This window comes from Neodiprion pinetum, chromosome 6 (genome assembly GCF_021155775.2).
Source record: "Neodiprion pinetum isolate iyNeoPine1 chromosome 6, iyNeoPine1.2, whole genome shotgun sequence".
Classification (NCBI taxonomy): Eukaryota; Metazoa; Arthropoda; class Insecta; order Hymenoptera; family Diprionidae; genus Neodiprion; species Neodiprion pinetum.
Genome location: NC_060237.1, coordinates 21,107,663 through 21,135,636, shown reverse-complemented (window position 1 = coordinate 21,135,636; position 27,974 = coordinate 21,107,663). Strand labels below are relative to the sequence as shown.

The 27,974-nt window shown below is 33.4% G+C and overlaps 5 protein-coding genes across 10 annotated transcripts; 2 read left to right on the top strand and 3 right to left on the bottom strand.

Moving 5' to 3' along the window:
• Positions 1–31: 31 nt before the first annotated feature.
• Positions 32–3,668, bottom strand: Dolk (Dolichol kinase). 2 transcript variants are annotated; one of them, XM_046630839.1, is made up of 7 exons: positions 3,530–3,668; positions 2,113–2,366; positions 1,465–1,685; positions 1,181–1,369; positions 876–1,085; positions 465–792; positions 32–300 (listed from the first exon to the last, which is right to left on the bottom strand). In XM_046630839.1, the coding sequence occupies exons 1-7, from the start codon at positions 3,607–3,609 to the stop codon at positions 167–169; spliced, it is 1,416 nt and encodes a 471-aa protein (XP_046486795.1). In that variant the 5' UTR covers positions 3,610–3,668; the 3' UTR covers positions 32–166. The 2 variants fall into 2 exon arrangements, with proteins under 2 accessions (XP_046486795.1, XP_046486796.1); XM_046630840.2 differs by lacking the exon at positions 3,530–3,668 and adding an exon at positions 2,821–3,487.
• LOC124221134 (heterochromatin protein 1) lies at positions 3,530–10,236 on the bottom strand. 2 transcript variants are annotated; one of them, XM_046630849.2, is made up of 4 exons: positions 9,639–10,236; positions 8,716–8,971; positions 8,195–8,567; positions 3,530–7,609 (listed from the first exon to the last, which is right to left on the bottom strand). In XM_046630849.2, exons 1-4 carry the CDS (start codon positions 9,969–9,971, stop codon positions 7,546–7,548), a joined length of 1,026 nt encoding a protein of 341 aa, XP_046486805.1. In that variant the 5' UTR covers positions 9,972–10,236; the 3' UTR covers positions 3,530–7,545. The 2 variants fall into 2 exon arrangements, with proteins under 2 accessions (XP_046486805.1, XP_046486806.1); XM_046630850.2 differs by having other exon boundaries at positions 3,530–6,686; positions 9,639–10,229.
• Positions 10,237–11,006: 770 nt separating this feature from the next.
• On the top strand, positions 11,007–20,811 carry eRF1 (eukaryotic release factor 1). Of its 3 annotated transcripts, XM_046632634.1 has the most exons (12): positions 11,007–11,173; positions 11,394–11,545; positions 12,796–12,971; positions 13,334–13,461; positions 13,638–13,788; positions 13,993–14,183; positions 15,224–15,353; positions 15,468–15,688; positions 15,856–16,003; positions 16,745–16,855; positions 18,569–18,585; positions 19,574–20,811. In XM_046632634.1, exons 2-10 carry the CDS (start codon positions 11,460–11,462, stop codon positions 16,822–16,824), a joined length of 1,311 nt encoding a protein of 436 aa, XP_046488590.1. In that variant the 5' UTR covers positions 11,007–11,173; positions 11,394–11,459; the 3' UTR covers positions 16,825–16,855; positions 18,569–18,585; positions 19,574–20,811. The 3 variants fall into 3 exon arrangements, with proteins under 3 accessions (XP_046488590.1, XP_046488589.1, XP_046488588.1); XM_046632633.1 differs by lacking the exons at positions 16,745–16,855; positions 18,569–18,585 and having other exon boundaries at positions 11,009–11,173; positions 11,391–11,545; XM_046632632.2 differs by lacking the exons at positions 16,745–16,855; positions 18,569–18,585 and having other exon boundaries at positions 11,010–11,173.
• On the bottom strand, positions 19,733–24,567 carry Mcm10 (minichromosome maintenance 10 homolog). The gene is made up of 2 exons (XM_046632630.2): positions 24,094–24,567; positions 19,733–23,996 (listed from the first exon to the last, which is right to left on the bottom strand). Exon 2 carries the CDS (start codon positions 23,975–23,977, stop codon positions 21,839–21,841), a length of 2,139 nt encoding a protein of 712 aa, XP_046488586.1. The 5' UTR covers positions 23,978–23,996; positions 24,094–24,567; the 3' UTR covers positions 19,733–21,838.
• LOC124222060 (ubiquitin-conjugating enzyme E2 W) lies at positions 22,050–27,875 on the top strand. Of its 2 annotated transcripts, none has more exons than XM_046632641.2 (4): positions 22,050–22,148; positions 25,810–26,160; positions 26,617–26,692; positions 26,934–27,875. In XM_046632641.2, exons 2-4 carry the CDS (start codon positions 25,831–25,833, stop codon positions 26,945–26,947), a joined length of 420 nt encoding a protein of 139 aa, XP_046488597.1. In that variant the 5' UTR covers positions 22,050–22,148; positions 25,810–25,830; the 3' UTR covers positions 26,948–27,875. The 2 variants fall into 2 exon arrangements, with proteins under 2 accessions (XP_046488597.1, XP_046488596.1); XM_046632640.2 differs by lacking the exon at positions 22,050–22,148 and adding an exon at positions 24,519–24,798.
• The last annotated feature ends 99 nt before the right edge of the window (positions 27,876–27,974 follow it).

Here is a 27,974-nt window from a genome sequence, read left to right as displayed (position 1 = left end):
TGGTTTAGATGTTGATTCAAGAATCAGGGAATTAATTACACGTAGTTCTGTATTTTTGACCATGATCATCCCTTTGCTAATTGTTGATTATACCTGGGCAATTGGAGTGTTCGAACAAGACACTAAATGATTGTCAAAATTAAGTTTGAATCATTCGTCACTGTTCTTAAACAACAAACACAAGATAGGTCAGAATTGGCAATACCAAATTATCCACTTGATCTGTCCATGCTTCAACAAACGAAACAGCAAGCACAGCCAGTGTGGCACGTAACAATAGCCAGAAATCATCAAAAAAACCTGAAATTAAAATTATTGCGACTTATTTAATTATCCACTTGATGAATAAAAACACACATGTTTATGGGTACTTCTAAGTATGTTGATCTGTATTCTCAGCACAAAGTAATAAATTTTTTTTAAAAGTGCACTAGGCATAGGTTCGTGTAAGTGGAATAACTTACCAAACGATGCAAGGCTATACAGGACAAAGAGTTGGCTACAAATACAAGCAACTGTTCCTTCCACGGATTTCAATGAACCTGACCATTTGTGTTTGCCATACTTGCTGCCAACAACACTGGCTGCTGTATCGCCAATGCCGATAGTCAATACTCCGCTTAGCAGAGATAATAATGTTAGATTGCTGGCTGGTAACCACAGAGGAAATGAAAGTCCTGCTAGCAAGTATAACGGTGTCAAAGATATAAGTGTATCTTTTTCATCGCCAAATACAGAAAAGCCTTGCTGTAGAACTTCACATAGCGGTGGTACATTACAAAGTCTCATTAGCTGAAAGATGTGCTATGTATAAATTGACTATCTACACATGTGCTCATTCAAGCTAATGATTCATTCTGCACTTTTTTACACACCTCCAGCATTAGAAATAGGGCCATTACCAGACCACTGGCGACATAGAGTAGGGTTGGTTCGCTGATCAAGCCAGGAATGTATACCATCACAGCTAACACGTGAAATGATTTTCTGGCTGAAGTTGTAGCTTTTGAATTGCATAAAATTTGATAGGATATCACTCCTATCCCCAGTGCCAAACAGAGTAGCCAGTACAACACCATGAATACCTGAAAAGTAATAGATAAACAACGAGTTGTAGTTTCTTGATCTGCGAAAATGTGTTGAAATCACTTCACTGAAGATAATAAACCTAATTTTTTACCCTGTCAATTTTTTCGAAGATAAAACCCAACAACCACAAAAGTGGACTTTGATCGAGCAACAAGTGTAAAAGTGGAACAGCTCCCAGCAGGAGAATACCAAAACTTATTGCATAAAATGGTCCCGATGAGCGTAACAATGGGAATGCATTACATAAAATAGCAACTGTTGCTACAAACAGAACGGCTACCTATAATGTAGGAAATAGTTAGGGTTACACATTGCAAATGGTGTAATGCAACTGAAATATTATTCTTCATTCGTGGCAAGCAATTGAGTACACACTTGTAGTATGACAGTGGCGATATCTTGATTATGTATTGGAGGCAGATGATATCTTAGAGGTATATTGGCAGCTGTGGATAGTAGAAAGAGAGTAGCAGCTTGCATCACTGCTGATGCTTCACCAATTGTGAAACAACCAGGAAAATAAGACATCAGTTGCAAGATTCCCCATGTGCCAAATGTTCCAACACCTAAGCCCCATGTCACACTCACAAGCAATCCTGTTCTTAAGTAATCAAAACAACAAATTTTAATAATGACGTATTCGCTGCGAAAAGTTTTTTTAGTGGTAACAAACATATATTTGGATATGGTGAAATAAATATTTCGTTATTATTATGAGATTTCAGTCGAGCCAAATAATGGTTGATAAAATTTTTTTTAACAGTTAATAAATCATATTTGGCTCAAATAAAATTTTGTAATAATAATGAAACATTCATTTCGCCATATCCAAATATAAGTTTGTTAACAATAAATAAACTCTTTTCTCAGTATTTACTAATTGCATATTTAGAAGAGTCTTTCTGCCTTACGAGCAGTATATGTAAATTGCAAAGTGTTTAATTGGATTTTCAGTGTTTTGAAACTCACCAATTCGAAAGTTTGATATAATTATTGATGGTGTGCATAAAAATGTACATATACCTTTTTCTCCAAAGAGTAGAAATAATACAGATGTGAACATTGCTGGCAGGAAATATAAAACTTGAAAGTCTTTAACAGCCGCTGTTTCTGTGGATAAACGAAGAATAAGGCAAAGGCAACTCATCACGAGACCTATTCCAGTTATTCCTGTAAGTAAACATATCTCTGAATAACTGCTATCTTCTCTCAGGATTGTGATTGCAGCACTGAGCCCAACCAATGGTGCAAGCCATAGTCCAAGTCCACTGTTTTTTCTGTAATTATGACATCTTGGTAAATACGTTTGGAAAATCTGAAACTAAAATAGAGTGCACTCTCTTTCGAGAACAAGACTGTTCCTTTCGTGTTAAAACAGAAGTTTATTGATACCGGTTGAATCAGATTCGAGCATTTACAGATCAGGATACATCCGGATCTACAAAGTGGATTGAATTTGCTTTCATGCGTTTTCATTGTCTGTATCAAACCTTTTAACGAGCGATGCTGGATTTCATTCTAGCACTTTGATGTTTCATATATACTAATTTGAGAAAAAATTGTTTATCTTAAGTATAGTTGACATAAAGTCATGGCCTTGGGTTTAAGCCTTGTCACGTAGGGCCTCACTTCTTCATTATGTTGTTCATTATTGGGTGTCAACATGCAAACCTAAGATTTGATTTTGTTGTTTTATCTGATCAATACACCATTTATACAAATTTTACATACCATTTGAACTAAGTAATAATAATAAAAACAGCACTTCTTTCTATCACCATTTTGTACATAACAACGCATGTTTGTTTACTGAACACAATTAAGAGATTTCCATGAAAATTCCAAGAACGTAAAAACAATCTTCATAATATGAAGCACAAAATTTTTAACTTGTGTATTATGAAGATACTTATTACTACATCTTCAATGTAAACTATACTAGCTTTATTACTTATGCTTCTTAAAATATTATTATTATCGTACAATTTATTAGGGGCAAACCAATTTGGATATTTTTATCTGTACACAAACTGAGTAAAACGCAACTATTATTATGCTAAATCGAGATTCTTGCAAACATGAAAGACCGATTGTTGGATCTACCATTATTGTGGCTATTGTTTAGATGACACTGTAAATTTAGACAAGACTAAAAATACATGGGAGAGAATGCTGCTTCGGTATGTAGATAGATATTCTTCATTTGTTCCTTTGATACTAATTGCGTACTATTATTCCTGATACGTGATACATTCTGCTAAATCGAGATAGACTTTAATCATGAAACAATTTTCGTAATTCAGCGCATTATCAAGATACAATCACATCAAATTTTGTTTATAACAATGATGATGAGTAGATTTTGCGGCGAGTTAGGTTATGTCGTGTTATCACTGAATTATTAAAGTAATCAAAAAAAAAAAAAGTACAATCAACTTACCTCGGCTGTATATTGTTATCGGTCAAACTTTGAAACAACTTCACATTGAAATTGTTGTAACTTTTGAGGAAAGCTTCCATTTTATATTCGACGAGAGGAAATTACAAGATTCAGTTCAAACGGATGTAACACCACACCTCATAACTTGATTGATGAACGACCAGTATGTCAGGATTAGTTTTAAAGTATGCTCGGGTTTATCATAATTTTTCTCCCACTCCAATAATAATGTGAATATCACATGGTATACGTCTTCTAAACAGTAGCCCTATTCTACAAAATTCTGTGCGCAAGACGATTCGTGCATTTGTTCGAAATTAATTAAACTGATATCCTCATAAAATACGACTGACTCCAGTCATGCTTGGCGAGAACTTCCCACACGCGGAAATTCCAGACACGGCGGATGTATTGAACTGCGCTTCACAACTACGTAGAGACCATTATAATTTGAATTTTTCAAAAAGAATACCGAACTTATGTACCGTTTATAATTTCAGTTGCGAAATTAATCAATGAAATTTACGTACGAAAATTAATGATACGACGAGACTTGATTTTGAAATTACTACGTAGTATCCCGGCAAAAATAAAGATGAATTGGTTCTCATTATAACGCGAGTACGCTGGCAACGAATTCTCTCGACGTCAGAATACAACTATGTTGACATCATTTGTGGGTACTATCAGATTTCATGAAACTCCTATGCCCCATATGAATGTAGTACACCTAAGCGTTCGTTAAAACTTTCCAGATTATAAGTAAAAAAAGAAACTAAATTTTGCTTATCAAGCTGACTTAGTTATACATGCCCGAAATTGCACAAATTCCCATCCAAAGTACAATATGAACATGGAATCACGAGAAGTATGGGATTCTCACCTTTTTGAACTCAAAGTAGATTACCTGTGTTTGTTCTTCTGAATGACAATATATTACATAAAATTTCAGTAACTTCCATTCATCAACCCATGGCCCAAGAGATGAATTAATGCTACAAGTTTCAATTTTATTTCGTTAATACACTTGTATAGCTTTCCTTATACAATCAATTTTTTGTCAAGCATCAAGTATAAGTCTAGCAGTACTAAAGCTTACTTAAAATCAAGTTCACATGACGACACTATTTTTCTAATATATCTAAATATCTAATAATTACCCAGCTCACACCTGATACTCGACAAGAAATGTCTATAGTATATTATCTAATGATATTCTACTGGTGTGTTGATGATGTACAAGTTATGCTAATCTGTACAAAATATTTGCTAGATGTCGTCGAGAATGGAGTCACTGTGTGTAGTAAATCATTGGTCATATCACTAAAACATTGCAGAAAACTGTATATACACATATAAAGAAAGCGGTTAATTATCAATATTCCGTACACGTATCAAATCTGGCTTCAAGAGAAACTAGTTAACTCAAATTACAATGCCAATCACACAACGACACTGCGTCAAAATCTTTCTTTGGTTCTACTTGATACAGCACATGATATGAAAATGACAAAAATCTCTTAAAAAAATGTATGTATTTTACAAGTTTTTTTCTGCACACGCACTCCTTCAGTTGATTTTATTCAATAATTAACTGAATAGAAGATTTGTAAGAAAGCAATTTACCGTTCAATTCAACCACATAATGTATTTTATGCGGATAAGCCATTAAATGTATGCTGCCTCGTACCTGTCACTTATCTAATATTGCACCATAAAGAAATAAAATAATCATGGAAGTGGCAGACATATTTTTTATATAGTATAGTATTCGTAAATAACTATACACATTTGTTCAAAATACAAGTCGGTTTTTATTTTTATTAATTATATTGTACTGACTTGATTTAGAATTGAATATTTTTTCCAAAGTCTGAACCAATCTATCAGTACGTATAGACTACTAGCTACTTATTATTATCACTATTAGTAATATTCAATGTTCATGTGTTTTTTACATTCAGTTTTAGTTCGATTGGTTTTCTCTTACAAATCTAGTATTGTATATATTATGTAAATACACAAAAATAGATACATACGTATGTATCGATAGCTTAAATTATTCGCATGAGTTAAAAAGTACTCTTCTCACGAGAAAAATGTTCAGTAATAACTTTGGTGTCCTGATATATTAATTATAGCAGTTACAATATTATTCAAATGAAAAGCTTTACGAAGTGTGAAGTATAATTTTATACGACAAACATATAAGACTTATTAACATACGTCACATCATGTAATAGACATGGTAGTTTCGAATAAAAATATATGTGACTCGAGACAATATACAAGCCAGAGTTAATAAAAGTCTATTTAAATACATCCCCTTTAAGACTAAAATTTGACTCGGTTTTTGTATTTTCAAATTGAAAGTGATCAAGTTTCAAAATATTTTGAAGGTAGAATGTTAGTTGAACTCTCTCATATAGTAGAACCTCGATTATCGGAGTCATTGTGGACCCATGTTAAGTGTAAGTTTCGAAGAACCCATATAATGTGAACTAAAGATGTGAACGCACATTTTTTAATTGCAACGTATGCATGTTAAGACAAATTCAGAATCGGACTCTAATAATTGAGACTTTACTGTAATTAGATATAATAACTAAATAGTATACGATGACATTAGATGGAGATAAAGTTCAATTTAAAGTGAGCATTTGTCCATAGATTAATGTTACCTCAATAATTGGAACTTGGGATTTCCGTTTAACTGATCTCGAACAAATGTTATATATGCATTTATATATATCAGGAAAAAAAAGTGCAATAGAGTCTATAATAACATCAAACACGTCGCTATATAATAGTAGGATCACAGAACATAATTAGCAGTATTTCACTGAGAAAATTCCAACTGTCTTATAGTTCCAAAATAAAACTGTAACTGAATTGTGAAAATAAAATAGAATACAAAGAAGAAAAATTCAGAGCTGCTTAAATACTTCTTCACTGATTCACTGTTCATTGTTGAACAAGATTTGCCTATAATAATTTCACTTTATTTGAACTCTCACCAGTTATGTTCTGTACCAGCTTATTCTTAAAACGTATCCTTAAAGATAAAAAATCCAACGAATAGTCCTCGTATGTAATGTGAAGCTACAATGATATATCTTGTTTTGCCATTTACTCATCGCACTGATGGTATGTTGCACTGTAAAGAAATGTTTGTCAATCGTTACCTGTAGGTCACCCAACAGATGGGGTTTACCAACCATTCACCACTTTCATTAACCAAGTATAACATTTTATTCGTACGCTCTTTTATTCTTTTATTAGCTTGCTTACTTTTCAAGTGAATATTTCTGCAAATGCTGAAAAGCAGTCGCAAATCTATTTTCATTTTAATAATGTCACATAGGGTTGATAATAACAGTGTGCTTGTGGATGTTCAACTATCTACAATTCTCAAAAATGATTTCATAAAGAAGTAATTATTAATCAATCACCATAACAATGTAATTTCAATAAGTTAAGCAATTTTAATATGATTTATTAGTACAGAGAAAGTGTAGTCATAGGTCAATTTTTTAATAATAATCTTGATCTACATTGCTATTACAAACCAGAGAAATATGCGTAAGCCCTTATGTCACATATTTCCACATAAAATGTAAAACACGATATGGACACAGAAGCTATTATGCAATATGGACTCCAATGAAAGGAAACAAATCATGTAAATCATGTTATACACAACAGTTTCGATACTTTTATAATACATACTTCTCATACCTTAAAATTAGAAAGAAAAAATCAAGTCCAAGTAATGTGTTAAGAGGGTAAAAATAAAAGCCATAAGTATTATGTGCATGAGCAATAAAACTGATCAGTTTTGTGTAAGTTATTGAGTGAGAAGCCATTTTTCTAACTCAGTTTTCCACTCATTTACCACAACACAGCATACATCAGCATACGAAAGTAATTTACATTTTACTCATTACATACAATAAGGAGCTTAGTGTGTCATTCCTTAAAACTTCCCTGTAATTAAGGACTCACTCAATATTTTGTTATTCTTCAAATAGTGAATTACAAGCTGAGAGGTTACTTCTTACAGACGCAGTCAGAGACTCGCTAAGAATGAGTGAAAAAAAAAAAATCAATTCAAAGCATTTTTCGAAAAGCAACACTTATTCTATACAAGTGTAAAATATAATGGTATTTTGGAAACACGAAGTTTAGAAGATCTAATACACAGAAAAGATATTATAAAATTCCACTCAGGTAAAGAAAGGCAATCATTACATATCAACTTGACTGTGTTTGACACATTTTTGCTAATGAAAAAAATTGCATTGTCATGAATGTATTTGATGTCAATGTCACAAGCATCTTTCCTTACTTTTTTCTGCTTAGTTCTCCATCATTATTTTATTGAAGTGAAGATACTTGAACACAATCACACGTAAATATTATTTTCGGTAATTCATAGAAACCAGAAATGTAGTCAAGTTTTTTAGCGTTTGTATGTTGTATACACTTTAGATAATATTTCAGTTAAGAATGACTCAGCAATAAAATAAAAACAGTGAAGATGTTCGGTATGGGTATATTTGGTATGATATACTTGTCAAATGCAGTAAAGCAGCACAAACTGCATTATGATACAATCAATTACTGTAGGAGGTTCTCATTGATACTTTAAATGGTCCAACTCACCGTTGTTTGTTGGTATTGCGACGTGAGAGTCTTCGCCCAGGTTCAGTTGACATTAGGGTATATCGCTTTGTATGGGCTGGATTTGTTCGTAGTTCACGAAGTTCAGTCTTTTTTGCAACTTCCACTTTGTCCATAAACCTTGATATTAGTTCTGGACAATTGAGATTCTCTTCAGGCTCCCAGGTATCTTCAGCCGAACTGAATCCTTTCCATCGAATTAAAAATTCCCGCGTCTTATTTTTTTTGTGGAAGTATACCTCCAAAATTTTTTCAACTTCAAATTCTTTAGTATCCTCAGTAGTTTTTTCATCATCATCATTGCTAGCTTTGTTAGTATCTACTCTGTGATTTTGATTGTGTTCAGCTTCAGCATCTATGAGAAATACACTTTTTAAAAATCAATTTGTACGTGAATTGTGATTTGGCATTTTGAAACCATATTCTTATGCAATAGAATTTTTGCTTACCAACAACTTGGAAATATATAAAAAGTCTGAGTATTAAGAAAGAAAATTTCTCACGGATATTGGATTTCTTTTTGCCTCCAGACTTTGGCGTTTTAGGCTTAGCAGCATCTCTACTCTCTTTGGGTGTTCTTGAAGTTTTTTGGCTTTTCTCAACAATACCGCTATCTGCAATATCTGCAAGATATTCCTCAATAAGCTGTGGACAATTTAGATTCTTTTCTTGCTCCCATGACTCTTCATCATATCCTTTCCAGCGTACCAAGAATTGGCGGCGCCCCTTGATAGTACGTTGTCCAACTATTTTTAAAACCTAAAATTACGGAGAAAAATTAACATACTTAAATTCTCTACAGAGTGGAAATTAACCAGATGATACTTTTACTTTATGGTATACTGAAACTGATAACCTAAGTAAGCAGTAGAGCAGTTTCAATGCACAACCTTAATCACATTCCATGGCAAGTGGTGTCATTGCCAGTTTTTGCTGTTAGTTTTACCACCATTTTGTAAAATAATTTACAGTCTAATGAAAATTTGATGACACATTTGAAAGAAATTTTAACAGCAACAAGGAGTTTCGATAGTTTTACATTTCTTACTATACTAACATAGGAGGGAAAAAGTGTATACACCTCAAAATCTACAATCATCAAATAAATCTCATTGAAGAAGTTTTTATGGAAGTCTGGTTCAACGATGTATGACCTGATTCGGTTGTTACTTCAACTACAGACGGGAATAATTTAATTACAATTTTTTATAAATAAGTGCAACAATCCACTCTATTTTTCAACGGAGGTAATGAGTTTATCTCAATGAAGCTGCAGCAAGCAGCAGTAGAGCAGCAGAAAGTAGTAGAGCAGCAGAAAGTAGTAGCGTATAGTAACGAGCAGGTTGAAAAAGTATGTAACTATTTGCAAGGTATTGAAGTTAGAAGTTTTTTGGTATCTGACATACTGTGATTTTCAAAAAATTACCTCATACTCTTCGTCTGTTAACTTGTCTACGGAGGTGGACGCCTTGTCTTCGGATGTGGAAGGAACGGAAACCTTCTGTGAGTCTTTTTTGCGTTTTTTTACAGGAGACCCGTTCTCCTGTTCATCTGTCGGATTCTCCGTACCCTCAGTCTGCTTATTAGATTCAGTTTGAGACTTACGACCCTTTTTTGGGGTTTTCTTAATTTTTGAAGTGTCATGTTCTGAGGATTCGTCGTCGCCGACAGCTCTAACGCCGGCGCCATTTTCTTCGGAATCACCATCACTACACGTTCCAGATCTACCGCGTTTACTTTTCATACTCAATTTTCGCATAATAGTATTCTGTCAAGAAATATTTATTCAGTAAACTGCGAAGGGTTTATGTTGATAATCGACCTCGTCGCGGTGTATTTATGGCGGGAAAAACACACGTAGATCTCACGGTCGAATCGTAAACAACGCGAATTTCAATACCTGCAGTAAAACACCGAATTTTTGGACGTACGATGATGTGTGTCTGTGAACGCACATATGCACGCTGAAGTGTCGTATACGTGACCAATATACGGGTACCCGTGGCAAGAAGCGCGGGAGCGGCAACGAAAGACGGCACAACCCACGGTGTAAGAAGAATAAGAAGAAGGTGATCCGACTCACGCTAAATGCTGTGATTATTTTACTAAAGTTCACGAGTCGAGTCCAGGTGTCGCATGCGTTGAAAAGCCACCACTTACGAAAATTTAACGCATTTTTCGGAATAATTTGTATTCACGTAAAACTCGTTGGTGACATACAATCAGTCAAGACCACTTTCTAAATAACTTATGGTTTTCGGAGCGCCCAACAACGATACTGGTATTTTCGAATACCGAAACCCGTACTGACAGTCGGGTACACAGTAGCGCTTCCCCATTTTATTATACTGTAACAACGGGACAATCGACAGTTGCATCTGAAGAAATAAACGGCTTCATGAGCAGAAATAAAGTGATCAAACAGGTATGGAATAAACAAACGGAAAAAATGCGTTTTCACAACCACTTATTCTTTCCTGTAATACGGTCGACACAATTCGATATTACCGTTAGTTCCGTTAGATCCCACACCGACTCAATCAATACGAGGATCACTTTGTGCAGATTTCCGTTAGAAGATAATTCTGACAGAAAGAACAAGCCTCATTGGCCATCGTAACGATCGGCTAACGAAACTGTTGCCCGATGCCAATGGTAGGCAGCGATCTCGCTGTGACACGATTGCAGCTGTGATTCGAGCGATTCAGACTTAATGATTCACGAGATTCAGGCTTGATGATTCACGAGCTATACCACAAGGAAATAGCGGTCCGCGCTTAGGTGGCGCATGCCATTTTACTTCTCACTTTAGGGCAGTGCAGTGTACTGACTGACGCAGGGCTGACGTTTCACTGCGGTATTCGCATGGCCGATGCGTGTAGTATAAAATTTATTTTAATGTGGCATCCTCTGTTTTACCAGTTTCATCATTAGACGTATCAACAATTGACAAATATTTGAGTGAGTGTAACGTAACAAATTGGATAATACGTTGCTATGTCCAAGCACAATGCCATTCACATTTCAGTCTCCGACAAACCGGTATAATCTGGATTTGGGTAGTTTCGTCGATAAACAGGCTGGCCATTTGTTTTAGTCGGAAAGAGAATTCTCATCAAATTTTCATTAACTCGTACCTGGCCGTAAAACGGCTATTTATTTTTTCTTATACTGTCAGCAGACTCCAGGGCACTAATTTACAACCGAGGGTAGTTACGAGATAACCGAGCACTAAAAAATTGCAACCATGTCGAACGAAGAAACTTCGGCCGATCGCAATGTAGAGATCTGGAAAATCAAGAAGCTCATTAAAAGTCTGGAAATGGCACGTGGGTGAGTTATATCAGAATTCAATTATTTTATCATTTTTTCCTTTCACGTGCAATAAAATGTTTGGCATCAAGCCCCAGCTGTAACCGAGTTTTCAAATACTACCATATGTAATCTCATGGTCTGATCTTGCCATGTGTTTCTTACACCTTGCACCAATGCTTCTTCACTTTGGCTTCCACACTTTTTCTCATCAACGAATAACTGCAATACAAGTTTGATGCACTCAATCCTGAAATACAGTTGCTCATTGCAAATGCATAATGCAACATTTTTGTTTCTCTTATCTGAAACTTCCGAATCACAGTCAGTGTCGATCTATAATCATGCATAAGTGCAGATTTCAAAAACGGACAATGATATGAAGCTCATGTTAAATTAGAAGTTTTATATTTATAGAATCATAGATAAAACTACTAAAAGCCACTTTCTGAGCAATGTGGAAAAAATGATTGCTTTCATCTTTCATGGTTGGTATGGCGAATGCAATTACACCAGCCCATGACATTTTGTGTACTGTTTAGAGTGAGAGATACTAGGTTATTTGTAACTACATGTAATTTGAATATTTTGATGGATTCAGGATATTCCTAGAATTACTATCTCCATCTATTTCATTTGTTAAAATTAGTAGATTGTGCGTCAAGCAGATAAAGTAAGTCTTTTTACACCGATAATAGGTTTGTGATTTTAGTCATTGGCGAACGCATATTCAAGCCGAAGATGAATATCGCAAGTACGCAGAGCTCAAAGAGGCTTTACCTCCATGGTGCACATGGTACCTTACTAACAAAAGTATGGTGTACAAGGTTTCTCTTATGAAGAAGTAGAAAAAGGAGCACTTTTTAGTACTAAGATGTAAAAGTGCTCTTTCTTATGCTCAATCAAGTATTTTTCGTATTATTGCAGCGTGGTTACTTCAAGTATGGAACATAAGCAAAAAAAGATACTTAAACCATACTTGCATATTATAAATGATATTTGAGACGGAATATATTAGACCAAATTATAAGTCCTAGTAGACAATAAATTTTGAACACGTTCTTCTACATAAGAATCGTTATTGTGCTTATGTAGATGATTAAGAATTTCTTCATTCAAACTTATTATTCCTGAGTGATGGAAACAAGTTTTATTTTTTGCCTTCTGTTTTATATGTTATTGCTAATATTTCTGATTTATTGTAAAAACAGACTTAAAACGGTCAGGTGAATTGGAAGCTTGTGATGCAAGCATGTTTTTATATTTTGCAGAAATGGTACAAGTATGATTTCGTTAATTATACCACCAAAGGATCAAATATCCCGAGTAAGTAAGATGTTGGCTGATGAATTTGGTACAGCATCAAATATCAAATCTCGTGTGAATAGATTATCTGTACTGGGTGCAATTACGTCCGTTCAACATAGACTGAAGCTATATACTAAAGGTGAGAAATCACTATTTACTTTGCAACGTATTTTGCTTCATAACATACACATTTAAATCTTTTCGCCTCATACTTTTGTAATATGATAACCACACGTTCTGTTCTTTGTAAATAATTTCAGTGATAGAAATGTAAGAAAGTTACTTGTTTCAAGAGCATTATTCAATTGTAAATTCGTTCTAAAGGGTGATCAACTAGCAATTGCATTAAACGGTTAACTCTGAGTTTTCAGGTCTACTTTAATCATAACATATTTAAAGACACTAGTTTCAAATTTATTTTTTTTACATCTACATAATATTTAAACAGTCTGCCTGTTTTGCATAAATTATGACACTGTTACCAAAAATTGCAAATTTCAGTGCCGCCAAATGGATTAGTAATATACTGTGGTACTATTGTGACAGAGGAAGGCAAGGAAAAGAAAGTAAACATCGATTTTGAACCATTCAAGCCCATCAACACATCCCTTTACCTGTGCGATAATAAGGTAATTGGAATATTGGTTTATTCTCATCTTGATTGTTACATTTAATAATTGGTTCCTAAGAAGTGAACACTGGCATTTAATACTACGTATTCTATAGCGTTATTCAATTTAGTTTTGCAATATTATAATGCTTAAATAATAGTTTGTACATGAAATATTGCTTGTTTTGTCTATAGTTTCATACAGAGGCTTTGACAGCTCTCTTGGCAGATGATAACAAATTTGGATTTATAGTTATGGATGGTAATGGAGCGTTATTTGGTACACTGCAAGGGAACACCCGTGAAGTTCTCCACAAGTTTACTGTTGATTTACCGAAAAAGCACGGTAAGCAATAAGAATTGACATAAAAAGGCTTGAGAATAAAACTTAATAAAAATATATTCAACATCTATATATCGATGTAACGTGTAATACAATATTTTTGGTGATATCCAATCTGTTTTTGCAGTACTTGTCTTTATAATCAGTGAAATGGTTTATAATTTGATTTGAAATTATAACTCGACATGAATTGAATAATAATTCCAGGTAGAGGAGGACAGTCAGCGCTACGTTTTGCTAGATTACGAATGGAGAAGCGACATAACTATGTCCGCAAAGTGGCTGAGGTTGCAACCCAACTTTACATTACCAATGACAAACCTAATATAGCTGGTCTAATTTTGGCTGGAAGTGCTGATTTCAAGACGGAACTGAGTCAGTCCGACATGTTTGATCCTGTTAGTAACTTTTTATCAAAGATTTAGATCAAATTTAGCATGTCGAAAATGTTCACGGCACATGTGCTATATAGCTGCCATGGCTAGTCAACATTTCAAGCAATCGCAATGAGTGAACCCCTTTGTTAAGTATAAAAAATACTGACATCACTTGATCAAGGTTGTTTCTTTAGCTCGGTGCTCTTTTAGTGGATTTCTTAGCAGGACTCAATATTTTTTTCGTATTATTGAAATTTTTCTTAATCTGTGACATTGGCATTCGCTTTTTGGGAGAATTCTAAGTGCTTACGTATGAAAATTATTCAATTCAAGTACTTCAGGAGCAAGTCTACCATGAAGCTTTGTGTTTAACATCTAAATTCCCAAGCCTTATCTTTCATGTTTAAGAATTGACCCCGAAACGTGTGCGATACGTACAAAGTTGCATATTTCAAATAACACATTTCGTCAGGGTCATGATAGACTGGAAAAATCGGAAATATTCAAGGAATTTTGTCAATTGGTAAAAGTCCGGGAATGACGGTATCCTGCTGGTAGAAGAGGATTTTTTCTTTATTTTTACTCTAAATCATTTAGAAGCTCCAACTATTATTAGTAAATTCACCCAAACTTACTTTTAGAAATAATACGGTTAAATTTTCATACCACCCGTCTTCCTGGTATGCGATGTAAGGCATAGTTGATTGTGAAATCTGCCTAACGTTTCATGAGGTAAAAAATGAGGGAGTGCTAAAAATTTTGGAAGGAAAAGTTATCGAAAAATCAAGGAATTTCATATCAGCAAAATGATCGCCAACCTCTTCTTTAACAGTTGATTTTGACAAAGACCGGCTTAAAGCAAAATTCCAACACCATATTAATTTGATCTCAGGGTTCGAATAAGCAGAGAACATGAACATTTTTATTTCGTTACTTTTGGAATACTAATACATAAAACTTGATCCCACATTTGTTTTATGACTGATTAGTTGCTAATATTTATGAAGAATTATTCTACGTTCAATTAGAGTTCTTGTTAATAAAAAATGATTATTTTTCAGAGATTACAAGCAAAAGTAATCAAACTAGTTGATGTGTCATATGGTGGTGAAAACGGATTCAATCAAGCAATTGAATTAGCTGCCGAATCTTTACAAAATGTGAAATTTATCCAGGAAAAAAAGCTCATAGGTAATATTACTTAATCCTTAACTTATATTTTCTCACTTTAATGTACATTTGTTAAATAATTCAAACGCTCGTCTAGATTTATTTCTTTGGGGCTAATAATGCAATAATTTTTAGGTCGATACTTTGACGAGATATCACAAGATACGGGGAAGTATTGCTTTGGCGTGGAAGATACATTGAGAGCATTGGAATTAGGAAGTGTTGAAACGTTGATATGTTGGGAAAATTTAGATATTCAGAGATACGTACTGAAAAATCATACCAATGCTGAAGAAAAAGTGTTGCACCTTACGCCAGAGCAAGAAAAGGACAAATCACACTTTACCGATAAAGAGGTAATGATCGTTTTCAAAATATATACTAGTTGTCTTGATATTTGATCTACCTGTATTACATTTGACAAATTCAATCTTTGCAATAATTATTCCTTATTATGTCATCATTGGTCATGTGCAGTAATCCCTTGTCGAATTTTTACTTTAATAATATTCACTGATTACAGAGCGGTGTGGAACTGGAACTAGTTGAGTGTCAGCCACTTTTGGAATGGCTCGCAAACAATTACAAAAGTTTTGGTGCTACTTTGGAAATTATTACAGACAAGTCTCAAGAAGGTTCCCAATTCGTCAGAGGGTTTGGTGGAATAGGAGGTAAGTTATCTGTTTATTCTTCTGATACTCTATTAGTGCAAATAATTACAAGAAATAGACCTATCATTAAGTGTGGATTTTATTCAATGGTTCAATTGAGTCAATAGGGAATGCAAATGTTCAATATGTGCGAACATAAGTGCATAAATATACTAACCACTAATCAAGGTATTGCGTATTGACTAATCGTACACAGGTCAGGGAATGGAAAGAATCTTGTAAAAATGGATTCTTTAAAATAATGCCAACGTTAGAACATAGTCAACATTCACACAATACAGTTATTTGTAATAATCACAATATTGTTCGGTACAGATTTTGTATATTGTCAAATAATTCAAAGGTTTAGCAAGAATTCTATACTGATCGATCACATAATGGAACTACAGGATGACTGTAGTATTAATTCACCCTTTGTGACAATACATACGTAGAATATTTATAGAACATATTTGTTAACCTGACAATATGGTGTACTAATTGTTTTTAAACTTTGTGCTATGTAGAAAAATTATTCTACATAACTGACTTTCAATCCGCTTTGTCCAAATACATTTGCATTTGGGTTTCATAATAAATTTTTTTTTTTCAAATGCAAAAATGCATAGAATTTATTATTGTCTCTCTATTTCAGTACAGTTCGTACTCATAAAAAACACTGAGTCAAGAAAATAATTTTTCACTAATTTTTGAAAACACATAGCAGCTGTTATTAACTGCAGAGTATATGTTGGCATGTAGGAATCCTGCGCTACAAAGTTGATTTCCAATCACTGCAGGCTGATGAGCCACTTGACGATGTTGACCTCGATGATTACTAATTTCATCTGTCAAGTACTCAGAGTCAACCAGGTAGTTAATTTACTGTCTTGAGTGCTCTCACTTATAATTTGTGTAACACAGTGTAGAATGCGATTTTCCTTTTTTCTTCTGTAGAAATTTTTGTGATACACAATTAGTTAATTACAGTTTAATTTTTTTATTTTTATGATACTGTCGCTAAATAGATATATTTTATTTGTGCTCATACACATCTACCTGTGCATTCACAGTATCTAGTGAAATGTTATTCTTGTGAATAATTGGAAAAGTCGATCAATGAAAGTTTTGGGAGGCGCAGAGAATAATTTATTGTTGATATGCTTCGAAGTATTTATAGATGGTCATTGTAGAGTGGTTTGGAGTTCACATTTGAATCAAAAGTTTTTGTCACCTTCAAAATGTGATGGATATTAGAATGGAATTTAATCAAGACTTGGAACCGATTTCTCTTGAATGTGTTCAACGAGAGATATGGAAATTTAAAATTTGGTTTTCTTTTTTTTTTTTTTCATGTCATTTCCATTGGATTATGTTCGTACTCGTCCCTCGAAAATTCTCAGCCTCCTGCGAAGAAAGTGTATGTGCAAACAATGTATGAATCTTTTTTGAAGAATTGCTTGTAAATATTTCTTGCGCATACAGTTTTATCGCAGAAAGTTGAAATTTTTTTGAGGATACACAGCAGCATAATCCAATCATTTGTAGATGGACTTGTGGATTCGACTTTTTCTGATGTAAAGATATGAATAGAACTAAAAAAATTAGCAATTTCATCAAATCTCCCTTAAATTATATTTTGAACATATCACTCTTGGATGTACTTCTTCTAATTTGCTAGAAATATTTATGAGGTCCTAGACTCAGTTTATTATTTATAATATTAAATACATTTTCATTTTTACTTCGCATTCTGTGAAATGGTAGACTTATATTGTGTCAATGACAAAATTTATTCGTACGAATGTTATGAAATGTGATTCATTGGGCAAATACCAATAATTATTACTTGATTTTCAATTCATTATCGAATATTCTGGTGATACTAGTTTTATTCCATAAATTTATACAAGATTATGAAGATAGTTTGGAAATATATTGGTCAAAGTAAATGGTGTACTCATAATTCGTTTGATGTGATGCACAAGATCTGTGGTTTATCGCGACCCGTTAAACATTTTTACAAGCAGTACTAAGAAACCCACGTGTAACATCTGTGAGGGGAAAAAATTGTATCCATACGGGCCCCGCATTTATATATAACCGAAAAGTCAATGCGATGACTACTAGTGTCCTCAGAGTCGTGCTACTGGTTGTTGAAAATTATTCTCGCAAAGCTTCAGCCTAGCTCTATAAATACACATTTTTCATTCTTTGTACAACATGCATGTCTCATAATTTGTATTACATAAAATTGCAATCATCGAAAATACAAACTGGCTTTTAATCAATTTATTTCACTTTAGGCCAGAGTTGAAATCAACTTTAATTCTGTTATTTCTAACAATCTATCGTCGTGTGCATGGGTATTTTTAAAAGTAAAAAATAATAAATCTCTAATCTTTTTTAACACGATTGTCAATGTCATGGAGTTTTTCTTAAATAAATGTTCCCAAAATTGTGCAAAATGTTACTGAACGGATAATTGTTAGATGTCATGCAAAGTATTTGTTCAAAATATAGCAGGTAGCTTAGCCTTAGAATTTCCGAAAATATGAATATTAATGCATATCTGATTTCTAATAGCTTGCAATCTGGGAAAGGTATAGTACAAGCTCTTCAGTAAGAATATCAAACAATTTCACAATACCATATGCACTTATTGCTGTGTTCATGTTTCGATTCAATGATGCGACTGTACAATATTTGGAGTGCATATGGAAATACCAGCTGAAATTGAACCAAATACTTCTCAATATGTTTGCGGCACTATTAATCTTCTGCATGCCATTTGGTCACCAGAATTCTTGAAGAAATTTTGTTTGCTTCTATTAGTTACGATATTTGTGTTGAACTGTAGTAGTTCAAATAAAGTCAGGCTTGAGAAGAAAAATAGTGATATACCATATTTACTATAAACTGAATATTTTTGGTTAGCATTATACTATCTGTGGTATTGCTCAGCTTTTGAGTTCAAACATATGTGTGCAATCATGCATAGATGTTAATTCTTTCAAACGTCAAGCATATGTAAATACATATTTAGTTTTTCACCCTCACTGGGATTATTCTTTCATGGTGGTGCAATGCATGTAGGATTCGAGTTAACAAAAAAATGTTGAGTAAGTTAATTCATTTCATCTAAAAATTTTATTTGAACTGGGTGACCCGCTGGAGAATCACTTTATCCTGTGCAATTATCATTGTTATACAAATCCTAACATTATAATTAAATAATTTCAACGCTGGAAGTAACTCCATTGCATTGTATCATTAAAACTGTTTTCGAAATTCGCGCATCAGTGTAAAATCATAAAGTACAAGCTGATTGTTCAACGAATAGTTGTTAACCAATAAGTATTTTGAACATGGATGTGATCGAATTAAACTCTCAAGTAAACCCCGTAAGCGTTATTTGAAAATTGAATTCTTCTGTGATACTAAACGATTTTTCAGACCACTTGTAAATGAATTAACAGTGGTTTGTTAATATTATTTATTGTGTGTTCATGATTAATGTATCTCTTATTGTCTAAATTATTTCATTTAAAATTTTTTTTCGCTAAATATTTGGATTTATGTATTTTACAGGTGTTTTACGGTACAAAGTGGATTTCCAAAGTATGCAGTTGGAAGATACCGAAGTTGAAAGTTTCGATCTAGATGACTATTAAACTACCAACAAAGATTCGGTTCTCTTAGCTTCCAGGCTCACACGATTACAGTACGATCACTTTTTTCAACGTGAAGACAGTGGTGACAAATCTCATCAATAGTTACAAGATCGATTGGAACAACCAATAATACGCATTATTTTAACATCAACGATCATTCACATAGGATTTTAAAAAGCAGCATATAGAGAACAGTTGCAAAGGTAAACATGTGAACCATTTGGAATCGTATTATCATCTAGAGATTAGGAAACGTCAAGCAGTTGTAGTTGGTATATAAAACTGATAGAAAAAAATGCAGTTTATGCCAACAGTCCAAGACTAAAAATGGCCAGCCAGCTTGATGCCTGCCTGCCTATTGAAATAATAATACGTTGTCTTATGATACTAGCTTCTTTGATTATTCACATGAATTTGATTTAAATTTTTTGCAATTTTACGGACGCTATTTATGATTGTACAGTACATAATTTGGAACATAATAATCTTGTTCCAAATTGATATTGCAGCACTGTATTGTAACAGTTCTTGTTATAAAATCGGTAACTGACTTATGTATGTATGATTGTAGCGTTATTTTTGTTTATATAAAATTTTGGTGAAGTGTAATAAATTGATTATTATAAATACAATTTGTGTATCGTACATTTAGTACCATCAGTTAAATTCATATGAATAATAAATAGTCCTGTATATAAATGAACATCTTCAATAGTGTTATAGCATAGCTTTGATTGATACATGTTTGAATGCTTCTAAGTTGGATTATTGTTGTTATGACGATTGCAGCAAACACGTGAACCTTGTTCGTTAATCTGCTCTTACCAAATCATACTTGAATTCTGTGAAATGGCAATAAAAACTGATGGACATATTTTGCCAAAAATAATGGGTGGGTGTGCGTATAGACTTCATGAAAGTGGTGAATTTGATAGTTATAGTTAATTACTAGTTAAAAGTGCATAAATTTGACCACATTCGGCACGTGGATCCTGAATGGTGGATTAATTGATTTGGGGTGAATTTACTTACCGTAAGATCAAGAAATAATATAAGGTAAATGTATGCATTTCAAATATAGAAGGTACGTTGTCAATATTGTAAACTTTATAAACGTCATAAGCCTTCTAATAAACGATGAAATGTATTTTTCAATGAACTGCGCATCAATGCAGGTCACATACGAGGATCTTGAAAATGAAAAAAATTTCAAAAACGTACTGCCCTGTGAAACATTGTAAATACAAGCAATGGCAATTCTCAAGCAGGTTTACGATAATTCCGCACTATTTTTGATAGCACAGCTGAAGAACATCAATATATTTCTTTGGCTACAAATTTTTCATTAAAAATTTATTCGGGAGTAGATTTGGATTAAACTTTTTTAAAGGATGTTGGTGTGCTTTTACAAAAGTCGTATGAAGTATTTTTGGGAGTACTACTACTTTTTTTTTTGCAGTTGGTTAATATAATTAAATGTGCCTGTATTGTAGAAGTAAAGAAAATGTTTCATTATACTTAGATAAACATTGTAAGAAACACCATACACACGGAAATTTTATTACATATGTGTACAGAACATCCATTTTTGCAGTATCAATAGTTCTTTATACTTCTTACCCTGCATTTATAATTTTATCAAAGGTTGGAAATGTGAATTTACTTAAACCATTGGTACTTGTAAAGATCCAATAAAACTAAGAGTGCAAGAATATTGATGGACTGTACACTTTTAATCATACTCATCAGTTTGTTAATGAAGTTGGCACTATTTATTAGTGAACAAACGCATCACATATGCGGAATAAATTTTAATTTTACTTTTCTGACCAAGTTTTTTTTAAATATGCAAAAAGAATATAATGCAAGTAGAACACGAATTTTTTAAACATTTAGCACTAAATATATTTAAATTTTTAACTTATTCGATATAACAGTAACATCATTGAAGTGAACATTTTTTTAATGGGTAAATCATTAACTCAATACAGTAAAGTTTTCAGTCTGCATAAAATTCTATGACTTATTTATTATTATAAGTTATGTAAACATAATAATGCGCTCACACAGTGCACTGCATAATACTCGTATTATTTATAAAACAATATTTAAATAAGGAAGAAGGGCTCATGTATGTGTTTATAGACTACATTATACAAATTTCATACCTATATACACGATTTCAGTCGTACTCAGGAACCAAGAGATTCAAAGAACTGTTTGTCACAACTGATCCTATAAACTTCTCCTCTCCTCCACGGATACTCAAGGTATTTTCATTGATTTCAACTTTTCTTTCGTCCATCATTGCAGTTCTAATCCAGTTGGAACTTTGACAATTTTTACAACTGTGAGAGGGTAATCTATCTAAAGTTACTGTTCTATTTTTGCAGTCTCCACATTTGAAGAATCTCTTGACAGCATCAGTAACTCGCAATGGATGCTTTTGATCTTTACACATATCCGAAGCTGAAAATGCAGTGTATTTGCAGGTGAGACATTTGACAGCCTTGCAGTCTATTGAATATGTGCTCATCATTTTGTCTTCCATTTTTTCCTTAATTTCTAATTTGCTGAAATATTTTTCTTTCTCTTGTTCATCGGATTTTTCAATTAGGTCAGTGTGCCTCGACGTTGCTGCCATTATCTCTTGAAATCTGTTCATTACTAACGTCTGTTTCTTGGAAGCTTGATCAGTGTCTTCAGTAATTTCTCTTTGTCGCTTAGTGCCCCGTAACTCAACTTTCTCATCCAAAGTTTTTCGAACTTTGTTTGGATTGTTTTTTTTTAGAGCCCCATTTCTCTGAATCCATTTAATAGCGTTCATTTTAGCTATATCTGTATTTTTCTTGGTTATTGGTTCAGAAAGATCAATGAATCCCCCCCTCAGTCCAACTCCCAATTGCGGAACAGCCATTACAGGTGAATTTTTATTGAAACTTAATTGTGGTTTCGTGTGAGGTGAAGAATTAGCCATAGTAGTTTTGCTGCTTGAAATAATCAATGATGAAGATGTGGAACTTCCAGGTAAAGATGGCTGATCTTTTGGGAGTGATCCCCTTAGCTTAGCTAATCTGTTTGCATCCTTCTTCATCTGATTACTCGTCAATTCAACCAAACTTGCTTTCTTTTTTGTTTCTACGTTATTACTTGATAATTGCAAGTTTGTTCTTGTTGGGGTAGGATTTTGTAGAAGTTCCAATCGAGCCCGATCTTTTTCTACCATTTTAAAATTTCTCTTAGCTGGAACTGCCGTAAAGCTACGTCCACCATATATAGTCTCACCTTTACCTAGTACCTTGTTCTGCAAAGCGTTTTTTGTAGACACACCTCTGCTATTACTGGATGATTGTAAATCGGATCTCCGGGCGCATTTATTATATTCTTGTTGAACGTGATATATGCAATATTCACATTTATGTAAGTTTACTATACTTGTACATGGTTCACCATTTTTCTTTTTCGATTTACAAACTCCCATGTCTTTAGACACTCCCAATATCATTATTCTTTGTCCATTATCAACAGATAAGGCTGCCTCATTTATATTTTCATCTTTGTTATCCAATACTCCTGGGTTCAAAACTCCAATCACCATGCCAGTATTAGTTTTCCAAAATGATTTGTAGGCATCACCAAATAAAAATAAAGATACGGTTTTAATACCATCAGACAGGTCACTTATTTTCCAGATACAGTACTGGTTTCCTTTTTGTGAACTGCGTGTACCAGATTTGTTGATAAGTACTCCGGCAATTACCCAGTCAGTTTGAAGATCTGCAGTGTTCAAGTGATATTTGATTCTAGAAACTGTGACTGGTGTTCTACCTGTCATTCTTTCCTTTAGAGAGGCTGAAGATACAACAGGATTTATAATTCTTAACCCAAATATTGGGTCGCAGTATATGTCTTTTGATTCAGTCTTGGTGGAGTCAGGTGGACAGCATAACTCAGTACTGTGATTTTTAGTGAAAGATCCGGATGTATTTTTAAATGTTTTTGGATAAGAGGTGTTTGTTTCGGATGCATTACTCTTTAAAATGTTCTTTATCTCTCGACCTGAGCTGGAGTAATTTTGATTTTCAAAATCACGTTTATCTTCATCATCAGATGAATCCGTATCACCATTGTGAATCATAGTTTTTTTACCGAGTGTAGAATATCTATGAGGACTAGGAATATTAGTTTCTTGTTCTAAAAAGTTGAGGCTTGATTCTGTTGGCTTTGATTTTTGAATGGATGCATCTGCATCTTCTGTTTCATCATTTGCTAGCAGATCTTCTAGCAAATCTCCAACGTCGGAATCATTGTCACTAGCCATGGTCAAACAGGTTTTCTACCTAAATAAAAAAGCAAAAAATTCATTGAAATAAAATTCACTGTTATATCTATTGTATTCTTAGACTTGGTAGATAATTAATACCATTCTTCTTTTACCTTTGGTGTATTGCCAGACAATAGTTGGTTAGAACAGAAATCTATGAATCTATAAAAAACGTCAAGGAAGTTGTATATTCAGGTGGACATTATTATGTATTAAATATATCAATATATTTGATGCAGCACACGTTGCACTTATCACTACGGTGGATTTCTGTCAAAAATGATCACTTAAAAACCAATATGAATTTGCTGACACATATCTTTACATTTGCCTCGCCATACTTTTTGGCGGGTAAGTCACAATTAACAATCACGAACTATATGGAGAGATTGGAACGAGTAGAAAACTCATGGATAATAATATGGTAATAATGAGTAGTCCGACGCTGCGCCTCTAGCGGGAATAATTGACACACCTGTTGGTAATTACAGTCGTCAAAATTTTATGCGGGCATCTCTGACGTTACTATTTCTAGCATGGATTGTGTGGTCAGAGGTCTGTCTGCTGTGGCCTGGTCCTGCTTGTCTTTAGTGTCAGTTTGGATTACCGTCAAATTAACAAACTTGTTTCCAAATTAGGCGCTACCAATGTATCTGAAATAAAGTTGATATAATGCGATTTTATAGCTGCAAATATTCATCACCTCTTACCGTTCAGATACCAAACAATCGTCGTTAAAGTTCATAATTTTCCGATACCATGAATGGTTATGTTTCAAGTGCTGTTTAACAATAATGGCGGCAATGTCCCCGTCCGAGGTGAGTCGGTGTTAAATTTTTTGCGAAATGCAGGTGAATGTCAGATTATTCTGACTGCTACTACGCTTCTAAGTAGTGTGCAAATTTTATTTTACTGGGTAGCTAAAATTGAGATACCAAAGTGTATCGATTGGGTATCTAGTCCAATAACTACGTGAGTGCATTGTCCTCTTGGGGCAATGTGACGTTTTACTCTATTTATTTATTCCATTTGTCAATTTTAGTTTTCGTCGCTTAGTCACGTGCCAATGCAATTTGTATTAAATCTTTTGACGTATGTGACTCATGATAATTCTGAACAATGAATTTCTATGCTTAACTGAAAGTGATAACATATTTTTATCCCACCTTATGACTCACAAACGCAAGCAAAATAGTCTTAGGTTAGTCATAAAATGAAAAATTATGGCTGGTCTATAATGTACAAGACTGGATTATGTTTGACACTTCGAAAACTGGATTATTATAATTATTAAATTTAATGTGGTCCAAGCACATTTGTTCATTTGTGACAGATGTCCTAGATTTTATATACCGCTTCTGCTACAGAAAAATGCAAGATAGAAATTTTTACTTTAAATTATTGTACAACCGCCACTAGTTCACAAATAATCGAATATATCAATGTATTTGCCAAGGTTGTCACAAACCTGGGAAATCGGTAGAATAGGAAAAAATCAAAGAATTCACAAGTTGCTAAATGAAGACAAAGAAATTTGATTAAAACTTGCTAATGTAGAATATAGTTAATTTTGATAATTGCTTACCTACTGTTCCAAGAACTTCATTCCGAGGCAGTTCTCTGTAATAAATTTTATTAATATTATGGTACATAGATACTTTGATATTTTACTAGGTTATCTACAACAGCATTCAAAATATAAGTAGTTAATTACCCGTGGGTTTTACTCTCAGCAGATTCTGTGGTACAGTCTCCAAATTCTGTTAGTTATTCTTGACCCTCATTTGAATTACTTTATCTGACAAAGAATAAATTTTATTGGATTTCAGCGGAGATTACAAAAGGAGTTGATGTCATTGATGCGTGAACCACCTCCTGGTGTTCACGTAGATGGTGATCAAGCTGGCCAGAATCTGACACAATGGATAATCCATATGGAAGGAGCAAAGGGGACGCTATACGAGGGTGAAAGATTTCAGTTGCAATTTAAGTTCAGTTCCAAGTACCCATTTGATTCACCTGAAGTCACATTTATTGGAGGCAACATCCCTGTTCATCCACATGTCTACAGCAATGGTCATATCTGTCTGTCTATACTGACTGATGATTGGTCACCTGCTCTGAGTGTCCAAAGCGTCTGTTTAAGTATAGTTTCTATGCTGAGCAGTTGCAAAGAAAAGGTAATGCTCTAATATTTTTTATGTGGTTTTTTTTTCTTGTATGATTTTTCTTTTGTTTTATATTTGTTCCTCGCTATCTTAATTGACTCATTGAGTTGTTCAAAGCGTTTCAAATACCTGGTTTCCTCAGTTGACTTGTTCAGTTTATGAAGAATACATTTAACTGTGAAAATGAAATAATGAAGATCTTAGTTCATCAACTCTTCTGAGTTATAGTTCGAAAGTTTGGATCTAAGTTTTGTTCATCATTAGTAGGAATGATCTGTCAACAAAAAAGCAGAACATTGAAAGATGTTCAAGTTTCCAGTAATATTCATTATTTTATACAAAAGAAAAATTTACCACAATCTTCAATTCCTTCTTTTGAATATTTGAAGTTATTATTGAGTATTGAGCAATTTTATGCTATGGGTGAATCTTTCCAATTCTAATTGTTTTTTTATTTTTGGTTCGCAGAAAAGGCCACCTGATAATTCCTTTTATGTGAAGACATGTAATAAGAATCCAAAGAAAACGAAATGGTGGTATCACGGTACGTTCGTACACTGCACAAATAAAATATCTTTGGAAATCACATGGCTTGAAATTTTATCATTAATTTTCAAGTATTAAAATTGTCATGGATGTTTAAAAAGCTACCATATTAAAAATAATGCCTGGATAATTGGAACAAAACATGAATATCGTTGCACTCATACAGTTGCAGACATCAGCTTGACTTGTCGTGGTAATATATATTATATGTGTAATATATTCTATTTCTATGCCAACAGACGATAGTGTTTGATTCTTGAACACTATTAATCTTGGACTGGCGTGCGCTGACAACTGGCGTAATTTGGACCGAACTATTGATCATGATCAGTTGATCGACGCGATCTGCGTATTAAAAGAATTCGAACAAAGGAACATAAAAGAGAAACGCGTTTGGAATCGTAGAAACGTTCTTATTGTGGCGATAGTAAATTAAATAAATATAATGAAATATAAAGTCATAAAATAATACTATTAACAATAAAAATCCAAGAACAGGAAAGAAACATTGTGATTGAATCAGTTGTGTAAACGTTGGATTATACAGTATTATTATTTATCTCAAAGTGTAGAAAAGAGAAAAAAAATTCATGACATATTCTTATCCATGTCAGAAATCATATGATCAAAAAACTAAATGGCGTATTAAAAATTTCATCGCAGTAAAATATCATCCATTAGTTAGCATTAGAAAATCAATTTCTCTGTTGCTTGTAAGCATCAAAATCGCATGAGTCAATAATTATTTGTAAAAAATGGGAAATTTTTCACAAACGTATAATTTTTATTTAAAAAGAATATATTATATCCTACTTTAAGACACGTTGGATATGTTTTCACATTGATTTCAGATGCATTTTAGAGTTTGGAGAAGTGCCACCAAATTTGAACCTTATTTTAATCAAGGAATTAAAATTTAGCTTGAAAATATGAAGGATCATTTTTTGTATTACCAGGCCATGATTTGTGATGAAAATAATTTTATTATCAAGTAACATAATTTTTCCTCTTACCTCTCTCACATATTAACATAAACAACTGACCTAGCACAAGTGTAATAATTATTTGTTTACGACGGATCTCAATCACAATTCTTACAACATTAGAAAATCAAGAAAAGTATTTAATATCCTATGGCACTATTAAAAAGCGCTGAATAAATATTGTCCCTGAGTTTTTAATGCCGTATCTTTTCATTTCATTGAAAACTGTAACTGTGTTTGGCTTCTCGAAAAAGAATTTTCCCAAGTTTTTTCACTTTTCAGCACACCACGCGTGTC